The 15,205-nt window shown below is 37.4% G+C and overlaps 1 protein-coding gene across 1 annotated transcript in view; it reads right to left on the bottom strand.

Annotated features, from left to right (window-relative positions):
* LRP1B (LDL receptor related protein 1B) overlaps positions 1-15,205 on the bottom strand; it is a 762,836-nt gene that overhangs the window by 23,723 nt on the left and 723,908 nt on the right. The window contains exons 84-85 of the mRNA XM_075092828.1: positions 5,159-5,320; positions 525-699 (exon numbers count right to left, since the gene is read on the bottom strand). Of these exons, the coding sequence (XP_074948929.1) occupies positions 525-699; positions 5,159-5,320 (337 nt within the window). The remainder of the gene's footprint in view (positions 1-524; positions 700-5,158; positions 5,321-15,205) is intronic.

Raw genomic sequence — 15,205 nt, 5'->3', positions numbered from 1 at the left:
TTTTATAATACGTATAAGATCTACTGATTGTAAGAGTTCTATGTTCCCACCTTGAAAAGCTCACAGGCAGTGAGCTTTTTACACAAAATATTTTCAGTCTTTCCTTTAATGAAAATAAACTATCATTATACAAGATAATCACTCAGCAGTACAGAGGCACATCTTACCGCGGACACTTTCACCAGTATACAGTATGTCTCTATCACTATCACAGATACTGCAGAAAGAACAAATTCCAACAGTGTGGTAAAACTTGACTGTTAACTTTATTAAATATTCCAGTTTTTCCAAGTAAAGACCCATTCAGTCTCCTCCTACATTATGCTCTCCTCAGTGAGGAGTGCTCCAAAAGCTGGTTTAAAAAGGCCAGTGGGATTTGGTGGGCAGGAGCCGCACAAAGGAACTGCTGTGATGTGGCTAGTTCAGGAGCTAGCCACTGGGAAAGAGATTTGAAGGATACTGCAATATAATCGTTACAAAACACATTATTTTGACCATAACCACCCCCTCACACACACACTTACTTGCATACTATGTCATTACTGTCCTTGTTTATTATGCAGTGTCCCCCATGACATCTGATACATTTGTCCACTTCACATTTTGGACCTTCAAATCGTACTGGACAGACACATTCTACACTTCCATCATCAGAAATAGTACATGATGCAGAATTCACACAATAATGGTGGCAAACGTCTGCAAGCAACATGAAAGCTAATTACTACAAGACATTAAAGAGTATCATAGAAAAAATACCACCTTACTTTTCTGTGTTTTAAAAGGTACTATAATAAAAACAAAACGATGAATGAAGCTAGTGGCTCACCGGCAGCTACAAGAATCAAGAATACCCCATAAACAGACACACAGTGTATTAATGATGTAGTCCTGAGAAGTGAAAAAGAAGGATAAATTCCTAAGAGATATTTTTTTCCCTTCTAGATGTCTAACCATTTATGGCATCATCCCACATAATATAAAGACTACCGATGAGAAAAGTAGAGCAATGTTAATGTATTTAATGGGACATTGGCTGAATAAAAATCTTCTGATACATTCACATTACCATTAACAGGATTATGCTAAACTGAAATGGAAGCAGTATTTTGAAATAATTAAGTTTTATTTTCATTTATCCACATATTAAAATTTCATGAAGTTCTAATAATAATGTATAAAGACATAATCCATAAGTTCTACAAAAAACTACATACATCCTTATCTTTATAGACTGTGCAAGATCCCATTATCTTATTTAACTGCTTAAATGCCAGCAAGACTAAGATTTCAAGTAGTGAATTCTTTAACTCTTTAGAAGTGCCAGTAACTGTCTCATTTTTTTTCATATCCCTTTTGAAAAAAATCAAGTTGCCTAACTGAAGAAGCTTCCAGAGCTACAATATACTGGTATCTTAACATTTCTGTTCATTTTTATTTATGTAGTAGTGACAACTTTTTTTTTTTTAAGTTGCCATTTAAGCTCCTTATTGGGGCCAAATCATTCAAAGTTTCTATTTCTCTCTGTTTCTAATACTTCCTCCAGTTCTGTGTAGTTAACGTGTTGAGCTTTTGGTGGTGTTCCGGATGGACAGATGAAGTAATTGATACATAAGATGTATCAATTCTGCAGTATTGATCTGTATTAGCTTAGAGTTACCCTGCTCCATATAAATAAAATATTACCTTTCTGACAAAACTAAAAAATTCAAGCCCTTGAAGCTCAGGATATGGCTAATTATGGCTCAGGATTATCAAGCTGTTCACTAGAGAACAAAACCTTGGCCAAATGGCAACCCCAGCCTTGAGTCGGGAAGTATAAACTCTCAAGCTGCCGTTCGACTGGGGGCACATTGCAAACAGCAAACTGGAGACTACTAGAATTGATATATTGTACTGAATATATTCAGGACGAATGATTTGTGAGGGTACCTCATCAAGTGGGAAAGATTTTGCTTATGCTTCCCTGTGCTCAGTTTTCCCCCTCTCAGAGAAGTATGTACTGACAGCCGTGCCGTTGGCGCTCTCCAAGCTGGAAGAGTTCTGCTAAAGGGCCAAGCCTGGCTGTTGGACGAGTTATTTCCATTTGATTATTCGTTGTGTGCCTATGCCTATCTATGCAGGCTGTAGACTCACCTGCCTTTGGAATCACTACTGAGCAACCAGAGAGGCTTAAAAGATGCTAAATGAAGTAGTTTATTGTTTGCCATTCCCCAGTCTGAGGTACAGAATGGTAATTTGCAGCAGGGGGGCTGTTTTTTCAACAAAAACTACCATAGTTTGAAAGCTAACATTGAGAGAATTTATGAAAAAAGCATTGCAAGGGGGTAATGTTTCCATGTACATCAGGACAAGAAAAAAACCGGACTAAACCTAGGAAGTTCATACTCTAAAACAATTATTGTTTTTTCTTATTGATTGTAGTCACAAACACCTTTAATCTTCTGCTTTATCTAAAATGTGTATGCTACATTTGGGCTAAAATGACACAAAAATAATTCTTTCTTCCTTTTTTTTCAGTTTTGTTTTTTCTTCTCCTCGAGAAAAGAATTTCTGTTTCAGGGAAAGTAACAGCTTGTGAGATCACTATATCCACTTCGAATGACTGTAACTGCATGAAAACGTTTTCTATGTTTTAGGTTGTTTGGGCCTTAAATGATACAAGAAATGAACTTTAACTAGTCTGTATGTCTTATTTCAGGAATTTAAAATAGGGAGTTATATTCAAATACATCAAATTCATGTGTATATAATAACATGCACAATGTTAGTAGAATTCTATGTAAATTCATTCACTTAAATTTATTTCAGCAGTGCCAGTGCCTTGACACGGAGCACACATTTTGGTTATTAGCCCTTATGTGAACTAATCACAGGAGAAACTCTGCATTGGGTAATTGGAGACGATAAGTATGAGGGAAATAAGGTCTTTGCAATCTGGCAATACTGCAAGGAAATGTCTTCTCCCTGCCATAAAAAAAAAAACCCTAATAATATTTTCAGCTTGGGAGCATGAGTAAAATACCTATGCACATTCATGTATCATCCTTTGCATATGAACTAGTTTCAATCACATCATAGAAAGACTGAAAAAAAAAAATCTTAGAGGCAACCAATCTTTGCAACAATGATGTATTAATATATTCCTACATGCTTACAAAATGAATGTGATTAATAAAGCAAAAAATCATACATATGTGTGAATAAAGCAAAAAATCATTGATGTGTATTTATATACACATTATTAACAGTAAAGCTGTACAATTTCACAGAACTGTTACTGGCCACAAAAATGTCTAAAAGATTGTAAGACTCTTTTCTTCCTAAAAGTATTAAGGTTTAAATAAATAAAACCTTAATTTTATTTCATATTTTAAAATGTTTTCAAGTTCCAGTGTTGTGGCCTTTTTCCAAAGAGTCAGCAGACAGTCCAAATCTGATAATAACCACTGTTTAAAAAGTACCCCTAAATTTACATTTAAATTAATTCTTAAAAAAATAATAATAATAAAAAAAGGTGTTTGCAGAAGCATTCAATTAGAAACAATTTGTTTGGTTTTGGGTAAGCCTAAAGTAAATATTTTGTCTTAATCTGTGTGCCTGTCTGTGCATGATTTATGTACTATACTGTTTTCAAATACCCAATTGTGTTTGCAGATAGTTATTTGTGGATCCATGCAGTTTGTTTAATACCAAGTGGGAGAGAATCACAATTACTGCTGGTTTTCCATTCAAAGGTTTCAGTTTATTTCATAGTCTCCCAACTGGAAATACATTCAGTTTACTTTAGTACAAATCCTATTTAAGACACACACTAACCCTTTCCTTATTTGACAGACCTTTTATTAAAACTAAATACTTTTTGTATCTTGTAGATAATTCTAAGTCAGACCTTTACAAGAGCTAATTTCCCTTCCATCTAGTTTAAATCTAGCCTTCTTCAGCAAATTCACTTAATTGTGTACAAAACAGAGGATGGCTTTCACATGTACTGTTCTATTCTGTAACAGGTACTATGATAGTCCTCTATTTTACAGTGTTATACTCAAAGCAAACCGGGGTAGAAAAAAGGAGATTAAAAAAAAATACTTCTGACCTCAGAAAAACAATCATTTTTAGGTTAGGGCTCCTAGTGAGTCATCATGTTGAAGAGACATAAGGAATACAAACTGTAATTTTGAAATGAGTGATGAAAAGAAGAAATTCAAGATTACGTTCAAATGCCTTGAGTCACTGGAAGACAGATAATGGTGATCCATGCTATGAGAAAGCATGGAGAGAAAAGAAACATACATGGAGGAAGAACAGAAGGCCTATTGGTTGATAATCTTCTTTCCCCTCCCCTCTGTAAAAGAAGTAAATATTTAGAAAAAGTTCTAAAAAGCGAGAAGAGCCTTTCTAAAGGCATGGAGACCTTTGGCAAACAGTATCTCGATGAGAAGAGACTGATGGGTCAGTGGAAAGGCAAATTATGGAGAACTTCAGATGCAGAGGATACAACCTAAGTCCTGAGAATTAAACAAAAGTGATACTTAGAAATCCTGATTTTCAATACTAGGACAGGGCACAAACCATTCTGAAGGTGATCTTAGACCGAGCAAGATGACAGAATATAGAGCTGTGAACCTCTAAAGTCAATATGCTGCTGACAGCAGATAGAAATAAAAATTAAGAGTAAGGTACCAGTTGGAGACACAAGTGATGGTCTGCGAAGATAAAGGATATCAGAGAAATTCTTTACCCAACTACGTTGATTCACTGTATTTAGGTATTCCACTAGCATAAGATAAAAAATATGAGAAGTTGAAGTAGAAAATATTAACACAATTATCTCATTTCTATTGACAAAGTCAGCTGTCTTGTACAGCTCAATTGTACGTATTCATTCACAAAAATACTAAAATAAATAATCCCTAAAAAAGCTTTTACTTCTCCTACACATGTAGATGGATATTGTGGAAATATGTTCAAAGGTCACTTGAATACATCAGATTCCACTCCCTTAGCAGTAGGAATCATTTTGGAGCTAAGTTTACCAACGTGTGTTATGGAAAAATAATTCAAATCATGTTAAACCTCCATTCTGTAGAACTTTTATTATAAATCCAGCTTTAGAGTATCATAACTCCAGATCTGAGAGTTTGTGGAGATTACTTACAATACTGACATCTGTCTCCTGTATACTCAGGCAAGCAGTTGCAAAAGGGCTGATTCCCAGCAGTGACACTGCAGGTTCCTCCGTTTTGGCAAAAATGGTCGCAGACTGTCTGATTGCAGTTTGGTCCTGTAAAACCCAGCGCACAGTTGCAGGTAGGCCTCCCTATCCAAAACAAAGGAAACTATTTTATGATAAAAATAAATAAATATTAAAATTATAGATAGCACTTCAAAGACAGACGCATTTCTCATAACGGTAGTGAGTTTAATCTATGAGCCCAAGTACATTTCTCTAGACTCAAGAGAAGACTCTAGACAAGTCTTTGCAAATGTTGCTTGAATTCAGGACTTCTTTAAGATATGGACACCTCAAAAACTGCATCTGTGCATTTTACGCTTGTGCATGTATGGTCATTGACTCCTTATTTGGGAATTATTTTAGAAGACTGTTTTAAGTAGGAATTTAAGATATGATAGCTCTTCAAATCCTGGCAGGCTGGGTTCCTCCAGTTGCAGAGGATAAATGTTTGTAAAATCAACGTCGATGCCTCTTCAGAATACATTGCATTATCCTTAAATCTACAAACCTTTATATATAATCACACGAATATACTAATATTTAGTAATGCACTAATAGCCAACTCAACATAACAATTTTTGCTAAAATACAAATATCTGTGCCTGTTTTGTTACCCTGTCCCTCTCATATAATAAATCTTGGAATATAAATAGACCAAAGATGCCTGTAAGGTCAACATTCAATGTCTGAAAAGTAGTGAACGCCAAAGGATGTATATTCACACAAAATAAACTCCTAGTCTATAGCTTCATAAAATCATAGAATCATTAAGGTTGGAAAAGACCTCTAGGCTCATCAAGTCCAACTGTCAACTGAAACTACCATGTCTCCTAAACCATGCCTTGAAGTACCACATCTACATGTCTTCAATACCTCCAGGGATGGCGACTCCACCACCTCTCTGGACAGCCTGTTCCAGTGCCTGACCGCTCTCTCAGTAAAGAAATTCTTCCTAATGTCCAATTGAAACCTCCCCTTGTGCAACCTGGGGCCATTTCCTCTTGTCCTGTCGCATGTTACTTGGGAGAAGAGACCAGCACCCACCTCACTACAGCCTCCTGTCAGGCAGTTGCAGAGAGCGATAAAGTCTCCCCTCAGCCTCCTCTTCTCCAGGCTAAACCCCCCCAGCTCCCTCAGCCGCCCCCCAGCACACTTGCTCCCCAGACCCTGCCCCAGCCCCGCTGCCCTTCTCTGGACAGGCTCCAGCACCTCAAGGTCCTTCTTGTCCCGAGGGGCCCAAACCTGAGCCCAGCATTCGAGGTGGGGCCTCCCCAGGGCCGAGCACAGGGGCCCCATCCCTGCCCGGCCCCTGCTGGCCACACCAGTGCTGACACAAGCCCGGGGGCTGGTGGCCTCCTTGGCCACCTGGGCACTGCTGGCTCATGCCCAGCCGGCTGTCAGCCAGCACCCCCAGGGCCTTCTCCCCCGGGCACTTCCCAGCCCCTCTGCCCCACGCCTGGAGCGTTGCCTGGGGTTGGTGTGACCCAAGGGCAGGACCCGGCCCTTGGCCTTGTTAAACCTCATACAATTGGCCTTGGCCCGGCGATCCAGCTGGTCCTTCTTTTTAAAGGGTTTTAAAACAGTGTTTAAAACCTGATGCATTTTACTCCTATGACTCTTCCCTATTGTAATTTTCCTTTTTTTTTCTTTATCTAAATCTCATGTCTAAAGGATTTATAATTTTGTTACAACTCCACTGTTCTATTAAATTCTTTCACTTTTCCCTGACTTTTTTCTTAAGGCTTAACTTCTTTAAAACAAACTTCTAGATCCCATACATGTTTTTCCGTCTCCTGACTTTGCTTTTTTATCTCATTTGTAATCTTCTCTTCAAGTAAACAACCTGATGTGGCCTACTAGCCATCTCCCTTCTTACTTCCTAGAAATCTATTTTCATCCTTGTTTATCTCTTACAAAACATTGTTTTCCCCCCATCCTCCTGCCCTTTGCTTTCATTCAGCCTTTAGGGTTTTCTTAAACTTAGGGAAAACAGACAGAGTTTAACACTTTTCTTCTTCCTGGCTTCCAAAATGGGTAAAGAAAGAGATGAAGATTAATCAGGACCTGAGGATACTTCTCAAATAAAGGGGTGGGCTGGATGGTCTTCATTTGCTTCAACAGGAACCCAGCCTGCTGCAAGTACAGTCAAGAGCTTAACAGGGTCACTGCAGAGTAAGGGATAGCTGGCAGGCAAAGACTCAGCCCTTCCAGTAAAGTCACAGAAATACCATATCTCTGAGTAAAGGATCATGCATAGACTAGCAATAGTCAAAGAGTGACTAGGTATCAGGCAGAACAAAAGGAATACCTCGTAAGTAGACTACAGAAAACCAAAACAGTAACACATGTGCTTTACATAAATGGTAAAAGTCTAAGAATTGAGACAGGAGAACTGAAACGTCCAGTCTTGAATGGGCACATCAATATAATTGTTTATGGCAAATTTGGAAAATGAAGGCAACTAACAGGCTGCTGTAAAATTAATACACATTTCCTTGATATCTAGTCTTTGTCAGTGATGGAATAGAGCTACATGTTAAGAAGTATTAAAGTCAATCAGATTAGCAAGTTAACTACTTAATGTACTGTATGTGTGATGCAGAAGCCCTTTGGACTGGAATTGCAGGCATAAACAGGAAAAACAAGCTATTAGATTTTATTATTGACATCCCTATCAAGATAATAATATGGCTGTGGAATCCAAAAGAGATCAGAGAAGTCAGGGAATAAGTTAGTGATGAGAAACTCCAGTTATCCCTGCATTTACATTTGAAAAGCTTCACACACCATCGGGCAGAAACAAACTTCTTACGTATAAAAAATCCTACTTCATGGAGGGGTGGGTTAGCAAGCACACAAAAGAAGCTATGCTTGACTTGGGCCTGACTTGATTTAAAACATACAGAAGAGCCAAAATCCTCAGTAGTCAAATGAAATAACATTTAAGGGTTAAATTTTCATAGCAATAATCGCTCATCTTCATATTGATCTACCAGGAAATCCTTACCACTGCCTGATTTACCGATGCAGTAAATCTGCATCAGTAGGTCCCTTCTTTGCGGCCTTTTGTCTCATTCATTGTTTCCTCATTTTAATACGATGTCTGGTGTAGGTATCCACAACTACTTTCACGTTTGCCTCCTGTCTCGTACCACAGCTGCATCTAAAGCTCTGAAATGTGCAACCCTTCTTACCATCTTTTTTTCCCCCCCTCTATTCATTTGGCTGTCTCATTAAAGTAATTTAGATTAAACTAAATATTCCACAAACCCCACAGTTCTGATTTTCTTCTGGTCTGCCTTTATTCTAATACTGTGTAATCACTTAATATCATATTTGCTGGAGAATTTTTCAATGCAAGAGCAGTGCCCTCATTTTTTCTGATTCATGCAGAATGATTTATTTATTCTTTTTCCTTTGCTTACTTCTTACCCTTCTTACATTAAACCCTTCACATAATACTTTTCTATATTCTTCTATTTTAAGCTATGCTATTTAAAGTGTTTTGCAAATCATCGTAAAGGCCATGAGATCAGTTAGTCTCTTCCTCTAATGAGTACAGCAGGAACAAAACCATTGACTTAAAAATAGCTCCAACTAGTTTAATATGCATCAGTCTGGTTATTCATATCTGTCCCCTGTGATCTAAACATTAAATCAAAGACGTTGAACTCAGATGTTAGCACAGCCTCTTTTTGTTTTTCCCCGTGTATACACTTGTATTTAAATTTCTCCTCCAAAGCTGGGGGTTTCTCATAATCCTTCATCTGAATCAGTGTCCCAATAAAAACATTAAAAGAAAACAATGATAGAACATAGATCTGGAGGTCTGAAATTAGTTTTTATTATTAATACTCCTCTATTTTTTTAAATGATGGGGCAATGATATTTTCCTAGTTTGTAGGAAAGATTATTCTATTCTTTGCTAATGTAGGCTGATAAATGTGCCAAACTGCTGACAGTTATATGAAAATTTAATACAGTATAGCCTAAACCCCATTTTTGTCACTCAATTTAACATGACTTTTAGTAACATTGATAGTTCACTGCCTATTTATACATAGACTGTTGGCATCTAAAATAATACTAATAATGACATTCCAATCTGCCTTATTCTCATAAATTATTTCTGAAATAAAATGGTTCCAAGAACAGTTTAATAAAACTACAGTATTAAACAATGCCAAACAATACCGTAAGGTTTTGTATCACAGAATCTGGATATTGATTTATGTTTGCAAACAAAATAATCATGATAACCAAGATGTCACATATCCTAACTAACAAACGTCGCATGGTAATCTCCTGCGCAGAGAACCTCAGCATTTACACTGATTGTGAAGTCTCTTAACTCCCAACCTTGACCGCCACAGAAATGTTCACAACATGTTACTGTATAGAAAAATATTAAGAAGGAAAGTGGTTTATGGAATGCTAACTGCTTCAAATCCAGATAACTGTCTTTTGGTGTATTTGATGCAAAAATGAGCAAAAATAAAAATTCTGAAAGAAACACACAAAAAATATTTCCCTGTTTTGAGCTCTTCCTTCTTCAGTGCAATCCTCTGCTGGATTTACTGTAGGAGAACACCATCTTCTTTTCCTCCACCTATTACAGATTAGGATCCTAGCTTTTGCCTAGCATCTTCTTTAGTTTCTTCCCAACCATAGTAATCCCAAGAAAACTTTCCTGTTTCAATTCCCTATGCTGAAAAGTGGTGTTTGTCAAGGAGGACGAGGAGGCAGCACATTCTCAGCATCTCATGTGTAAATGTTCCAATTTTAAAACCACAATAATAATATCTAGAGAGAAAGAAGCTCACTTTTTTTTTTTTTAGGATTTCTCCACTCTCAGTGATTTACAATGAATGTGCATGCACTTTGCTATTTTCTATCTCTAATCCAATTCTTGGATGCACTGAGTTCCTCACTACATGTATATGTAAGCGGAAACACAATGCATGCGGTCCCTACATTGATGAGAATATTTTGAATTTAAAATCATTTTAAATAAAAATTCTGAAATGAATTGCAGAGATACATTAAAGCGTGCCTGGTAAGACATATAAAAAAGTAACAAAAATAATAATGAAAATTCTGGGGAAACAATGTACTTGAAAGTCACTGTTCCCTGAAGATTATCTATGTAGCCTCTCTTAAAAAAAAAAAAAAGAAAAATAACTTACAGAATTATTTATCTTAATTCTGGAAGTGATAGAACCTGAAACAAACTTTAAAAATTCTCACATATTTTTTCAAATGTTTTGCACAGAATTTAGTAAACTAAAGGAGAATAATTTGTGGTGATCCTAGGACATATGAGGTTATTTTTGGCAGTAGTACATGAACAAAGTATGTGAAGTTTTTGGCATAAAGATGAAATGCAATTTCCCCATTTCTTACAAAGAAAAATCACCTGTAAGAAGATGATAGGGATCAAAATCCTACAATGTTCAATTAGGTTTTGATGACAGAGACAGTAGTTACTCCTAGATTGCCAATTTATTTTGCTATACAATAGCAAATAAGTTTTCAAATAATCTTCAAAAATAGCTAATAAATGCAGTGCCTCTCTAATATCTAGGTGATTTCTTCTGGGAATCCATTAATCTGTCTTAAACTCCTATTTACATTTATTTTGTAACAAACAGAACTCTAAGGAGATCAGCTTTGATTCCTGCTATTGCCTAAACAACAGGGAAATATTACGCATTTTGTAGGACCACATAAGGTATTTTGGAATTTAAAAAAAATTAGGGAAATAGCACTATTTTTGTAAGCTTTATTAAAGTTTCAAAAACCAAGATCATCCAGATGAATGCCTGCACCACGACATAGATTATTTATTTCTTCCAGTCAATGGTAAACTCACTGCCAGCAACGTGTGTTTTTAAGTTGTTAGGTGTGAATATGCACGTTTAATTTGCATATTTCGCTTGCTGTCACTATTAAAAAAACCCAATGTGGCACTCCACAAGCCTACTGTAAGTCACATCATGTCTTCTGGAGTAGTTATCGGCAGTCTGCAGGAATCACAATAGTTCATTTCTGTGTGGCCGATGAACCATCGTTAGCTTTAGTGAACCAAGAGTAGTGGACGGAAGCTGTATTACTGGACGTAATTAGCAGGTGAGCTGATTGGGATCAATCCCAACAGATATACCTTCTCTCCATGTTGTGAAAGAAAGGGAGAAAAGAACAATCTCTAAATGTATTAGAGTAGTCTCAAAGGCTGCTCTTACCAAGGCTGGCTGTGGCAGTTCTGTCGGGACCCTTAGATCAGCCGTGCACCAGCCCAGACAGCCTCGACATCTGGCTAAATACCATCCCCCTGCCCCAGTCCCTGCCCTGGTGACAAGATGATGTAGCATCTCCCTTTGAGACCACTGGGGGTGGTATGACATTAGCAAAGTAAACAGGTTCTTCCCTGACAGTGTGTTCAGTATACACCTTTGTGTCCTAAATCGACTTGTTTTGCTTATAAAATAAAATATAAAATAATACCTATTTTATACACAAATTATCTCTTGGAGAATATTTCATCCATTTTCATCTAGTGGAAAGATATAACGATTTTTTAGTCATTTTGATATAAACATCACAATTCTATATGGTTAAATACGCTTTTGTACTGTAAGTATAGTACAAATATGTACTTATCTAATTTAGTGACCTAGTTAGATCCAGTTAATGTGTTGAAGACTTTTAGTAAACTATTGCTCCAACATTTTTACTTTAAACTGTAAGGAGAAAGGAAGTGCATTTTTATGGTAACATTTAATTTTTTTTTCCAAATTCCCATTAATTTGGGCTTACTGGAAAGTGTTCCTTATTACACCAAACTTTTAATTACACGTCTCAGATGTGTACTTTTAATTAACTGATGACATTTTCTTTGTTCAATTATTGTAGTTCAATACGACTGTCATAAATTTATAAATTTTAATTAAAGCTGCCCCAATCTCTAGCTATATAATGTTCACATAGGAATTTGCCAAAAGGCTTAGCAGTGAGTAAACCAACAGCGAATAATCCCTGAATTGCCAGTGGGATTTGTTTAACAAATTAACATTTGTGTGCAGATAATGAGATTCTACAACTTAACACGCCCGGCAAAGATTAGCACAATCATGTTGTAAAAAATGAGTAATACTCTGCAATTTACTTAATTAGTTATCACATTACTATTATATATTAGGTGGTGAAAGGGATCAGGATTTACACATTCACTAGAACACACACATTCACTAGAAGAGTGTTTCATATGCTGCGTCATCTTATTTATATCAGAATATGAAGAAAGGTTTGTTTTCAGGATCTCTCTTCCTCGTTTTTTGAGCCAGACACTAACAGTAAGGAAATCCCCTGACTCCTAGGGAAGCCTCCCAGCCTCGGGGACCCTGCAGAAGCTCACCCCCTGTGAGGCTAAAGTTAGTGGCTGTCCCTAAGCTTTCCAAAGGGCATGCGTGTAGAATGACACTCGTTAGATCGACTGCATCAAAGCTGTTTGAGATGGATAATATACGAGAATCGATAATGGCAATTGGAGCTTCTAAGAAAGACAGAGCCACACAGGGTGAAATTATCACAGGTCAGTTACATTTTGTGGATAGGATTTGGATTGGCATTCGCACACATATGGCTTCTGCAGCTTCCAGCAGAAAAAGCCTCATTGTTTTGAAGAAAAATATTTTTGTTTTTTTAAAAGAGAAAATTGGGAAAATATGTGCAACTTGATTGCATCAGTTTACCAGGGCAGTTTGATGAGCCAGTTGTGCAATGGATCAAAAGTATAAATGCTGCTTTTTGAGGAAGTGCTGGTGAGCACTGTAGTAGAGGAGGAGGTATGCACAGATAGCAAGAGCACAGTAGAAGAAATTAAGTTAATATTGAGCTGACTTTCTTTTTAAATAGTAATTTTGAACTTTCCAGAACTGTGAGAGCATTCTCTATCAAAACAAAAAAAGTGTGCAATATACCTATTGCTAGCGGACAAGTCAAGCTGGTAGGATGTACCATTTTAAATGTAGACAAAATATAATGCTTAAGTTTTACAAGCATTAAGGAAAACCAGAGCAATTCCTGGTAATAAAGAACCTTTACATTCCTACATGTCGCGGCGTGCAAGAATAAAGTAACATATACACCAACGACTCTCATGTGAACCTGACAAAGCAGATCAACTCTGCCTTGAAGGCTGAGACAACGAGAAGGAAGTGAGTGAACGCTGCTCTGGTCTGGATTTCACACCCTCAGTCCAAACTGGGAATGGTGTGTGCAGCCCCTGAAGCTAAATGTGCACTCACCGATGCAATCACTGAATGACATGCTTTGCACAGTGGTATATTTGACTGGAAAGAGGACACGGTTGTTGCAAAAACACTTGAGGAATTAAGCTTTGTTGACCTAATTGCAGTTACAGCATTAGGTCAATGCTTTTGGGGTGTCCAATTTAGCTTCCCTCTGTAAGACACATAATGGCTTTAGCATATCATGGATTAGATTGAACTAGGAAAAGGGGACATCTCACTGGCATGCTAGTTTGTTTCAGTGACACACGATTTATGGCCTGATATAGATAAGAAATACAGTCTGATAAGAAATAGAGATTTACAGGGTCCAGGGGCTAGGCATGCAAGGAAGATGAGATGCGGATCAATTCAAAAATTTTATCTTGAATGCTGGATGGAGTCACTTTGATTTAGAAAGATATACGGTCATTTTTCCACATCTCCAGCACATGAAAGTTATGGCACAGGCTTCAAGGCATGGCTACCCTCATGAATTGTAAATGGCAGATGGGAAATCTGGTTAACTTGAAATATGATTTTTAAAAATTCGCTTAAACTGGGAAAGCGGGCACAGCACAGCAGAAGAATATTCCTATTAGCAGGTATGCCCAGTAAGAGTCACCAGAACTAGCTCTGTGTTTCTCTTGGCTCATAAAGGCTTGGCACATTTCGGCCACGTGTGGTACAGTAAACTTTGGTTGCAGTTAAAGGTCCGTATTCCCCAAAATCAGGCAACTGAACAATGAAATGTGGACTGTGGTGACATCCTTGCTGGCTCTCCTGAGGCATTTTTGGTGCAGGCCCTCTGAAGCAGTGGGAACATGATTAACAATTTAGCAGAAGTATATTGTAGAATCTGTTCATATCATTCCTTTACTCACTGGTGACCAAACCTACTACACTAATTATTTCAGCAAGGATGAGAGATTTCAGAGGATGGATTTAGCAGGGGGAAAAAAAAAATATCCAGGTGATAGCATAGCAGTGTGAGCACAGCAAGTGTTAGCTGCCTGGTAAAGAAAACAAGAGCTGCTGGGGGTGAGTGAGCCCTATGGCTACTGCCAAAAGAACAGGATTAAATAAAACCCTGGGGTCTCCGCAGGATTCAGAACTGAGCCGAGCTCGAGGAGATGAGTTATTAATTTTATAGAGCCTTTTATCCCCACAAAAGTATCAATTAAATGACAGACATGTAAAGACGTGGGAGTAAACATCCTCTCTTCAGATGACAAGGAAGTTCTGCACGTCATTTAAATCACCCGTGACTTACTTTAATTCACTTGCATGTCCTCACTAAACATGTATTGATCGCATTGCATTGAGAAAAACCGCTGCTTATCATCTGTGTCAGTAGTTCCATCAGCTGTTAGAAGCAGTTTCAAGTATAACGAATCAACTTCAAGTTCAGGTATTGTCATTTTCTAATATTTAGTTATTACTAGTGATGTTTACTATGAAGAACATTATTAACCCTCAAGTATTCAGAACCAAAAGCAGATTGCTAGATTTGCATTTGCTTGGATTTTTGCCACCACATCTCAGTAAATAAGAGAAGGCTCCAGAGAAGCCAGCATAGTAAGTGAAGCTACATTACTAAACTATATAAACTGAAGTTAATTAGTAAGGAGTGCTAAGCCCCCTCTTTCACAGAGACTAAGATACAAAATTCTGCATTACA

This window comes from Phalacrocorax aristotelis, chromosome 5 (assembly GCF_949628215.1).
Source record: "Phalacrocorax aristotelis chromosome 5, bGulAri2.1, whole genome shotgun sequence".
In the NCBI taxonomy this organism is placed as follows: Eukaryota; Metazoa; Chordata; class Aves; order Suliformes; family Phalacrocoracidae; genus Phalacrocorax; species Phalacrocorax aristotelis.
This window is presented reverse-complemented; position numbering and strand designations above follow the sequence as displayed.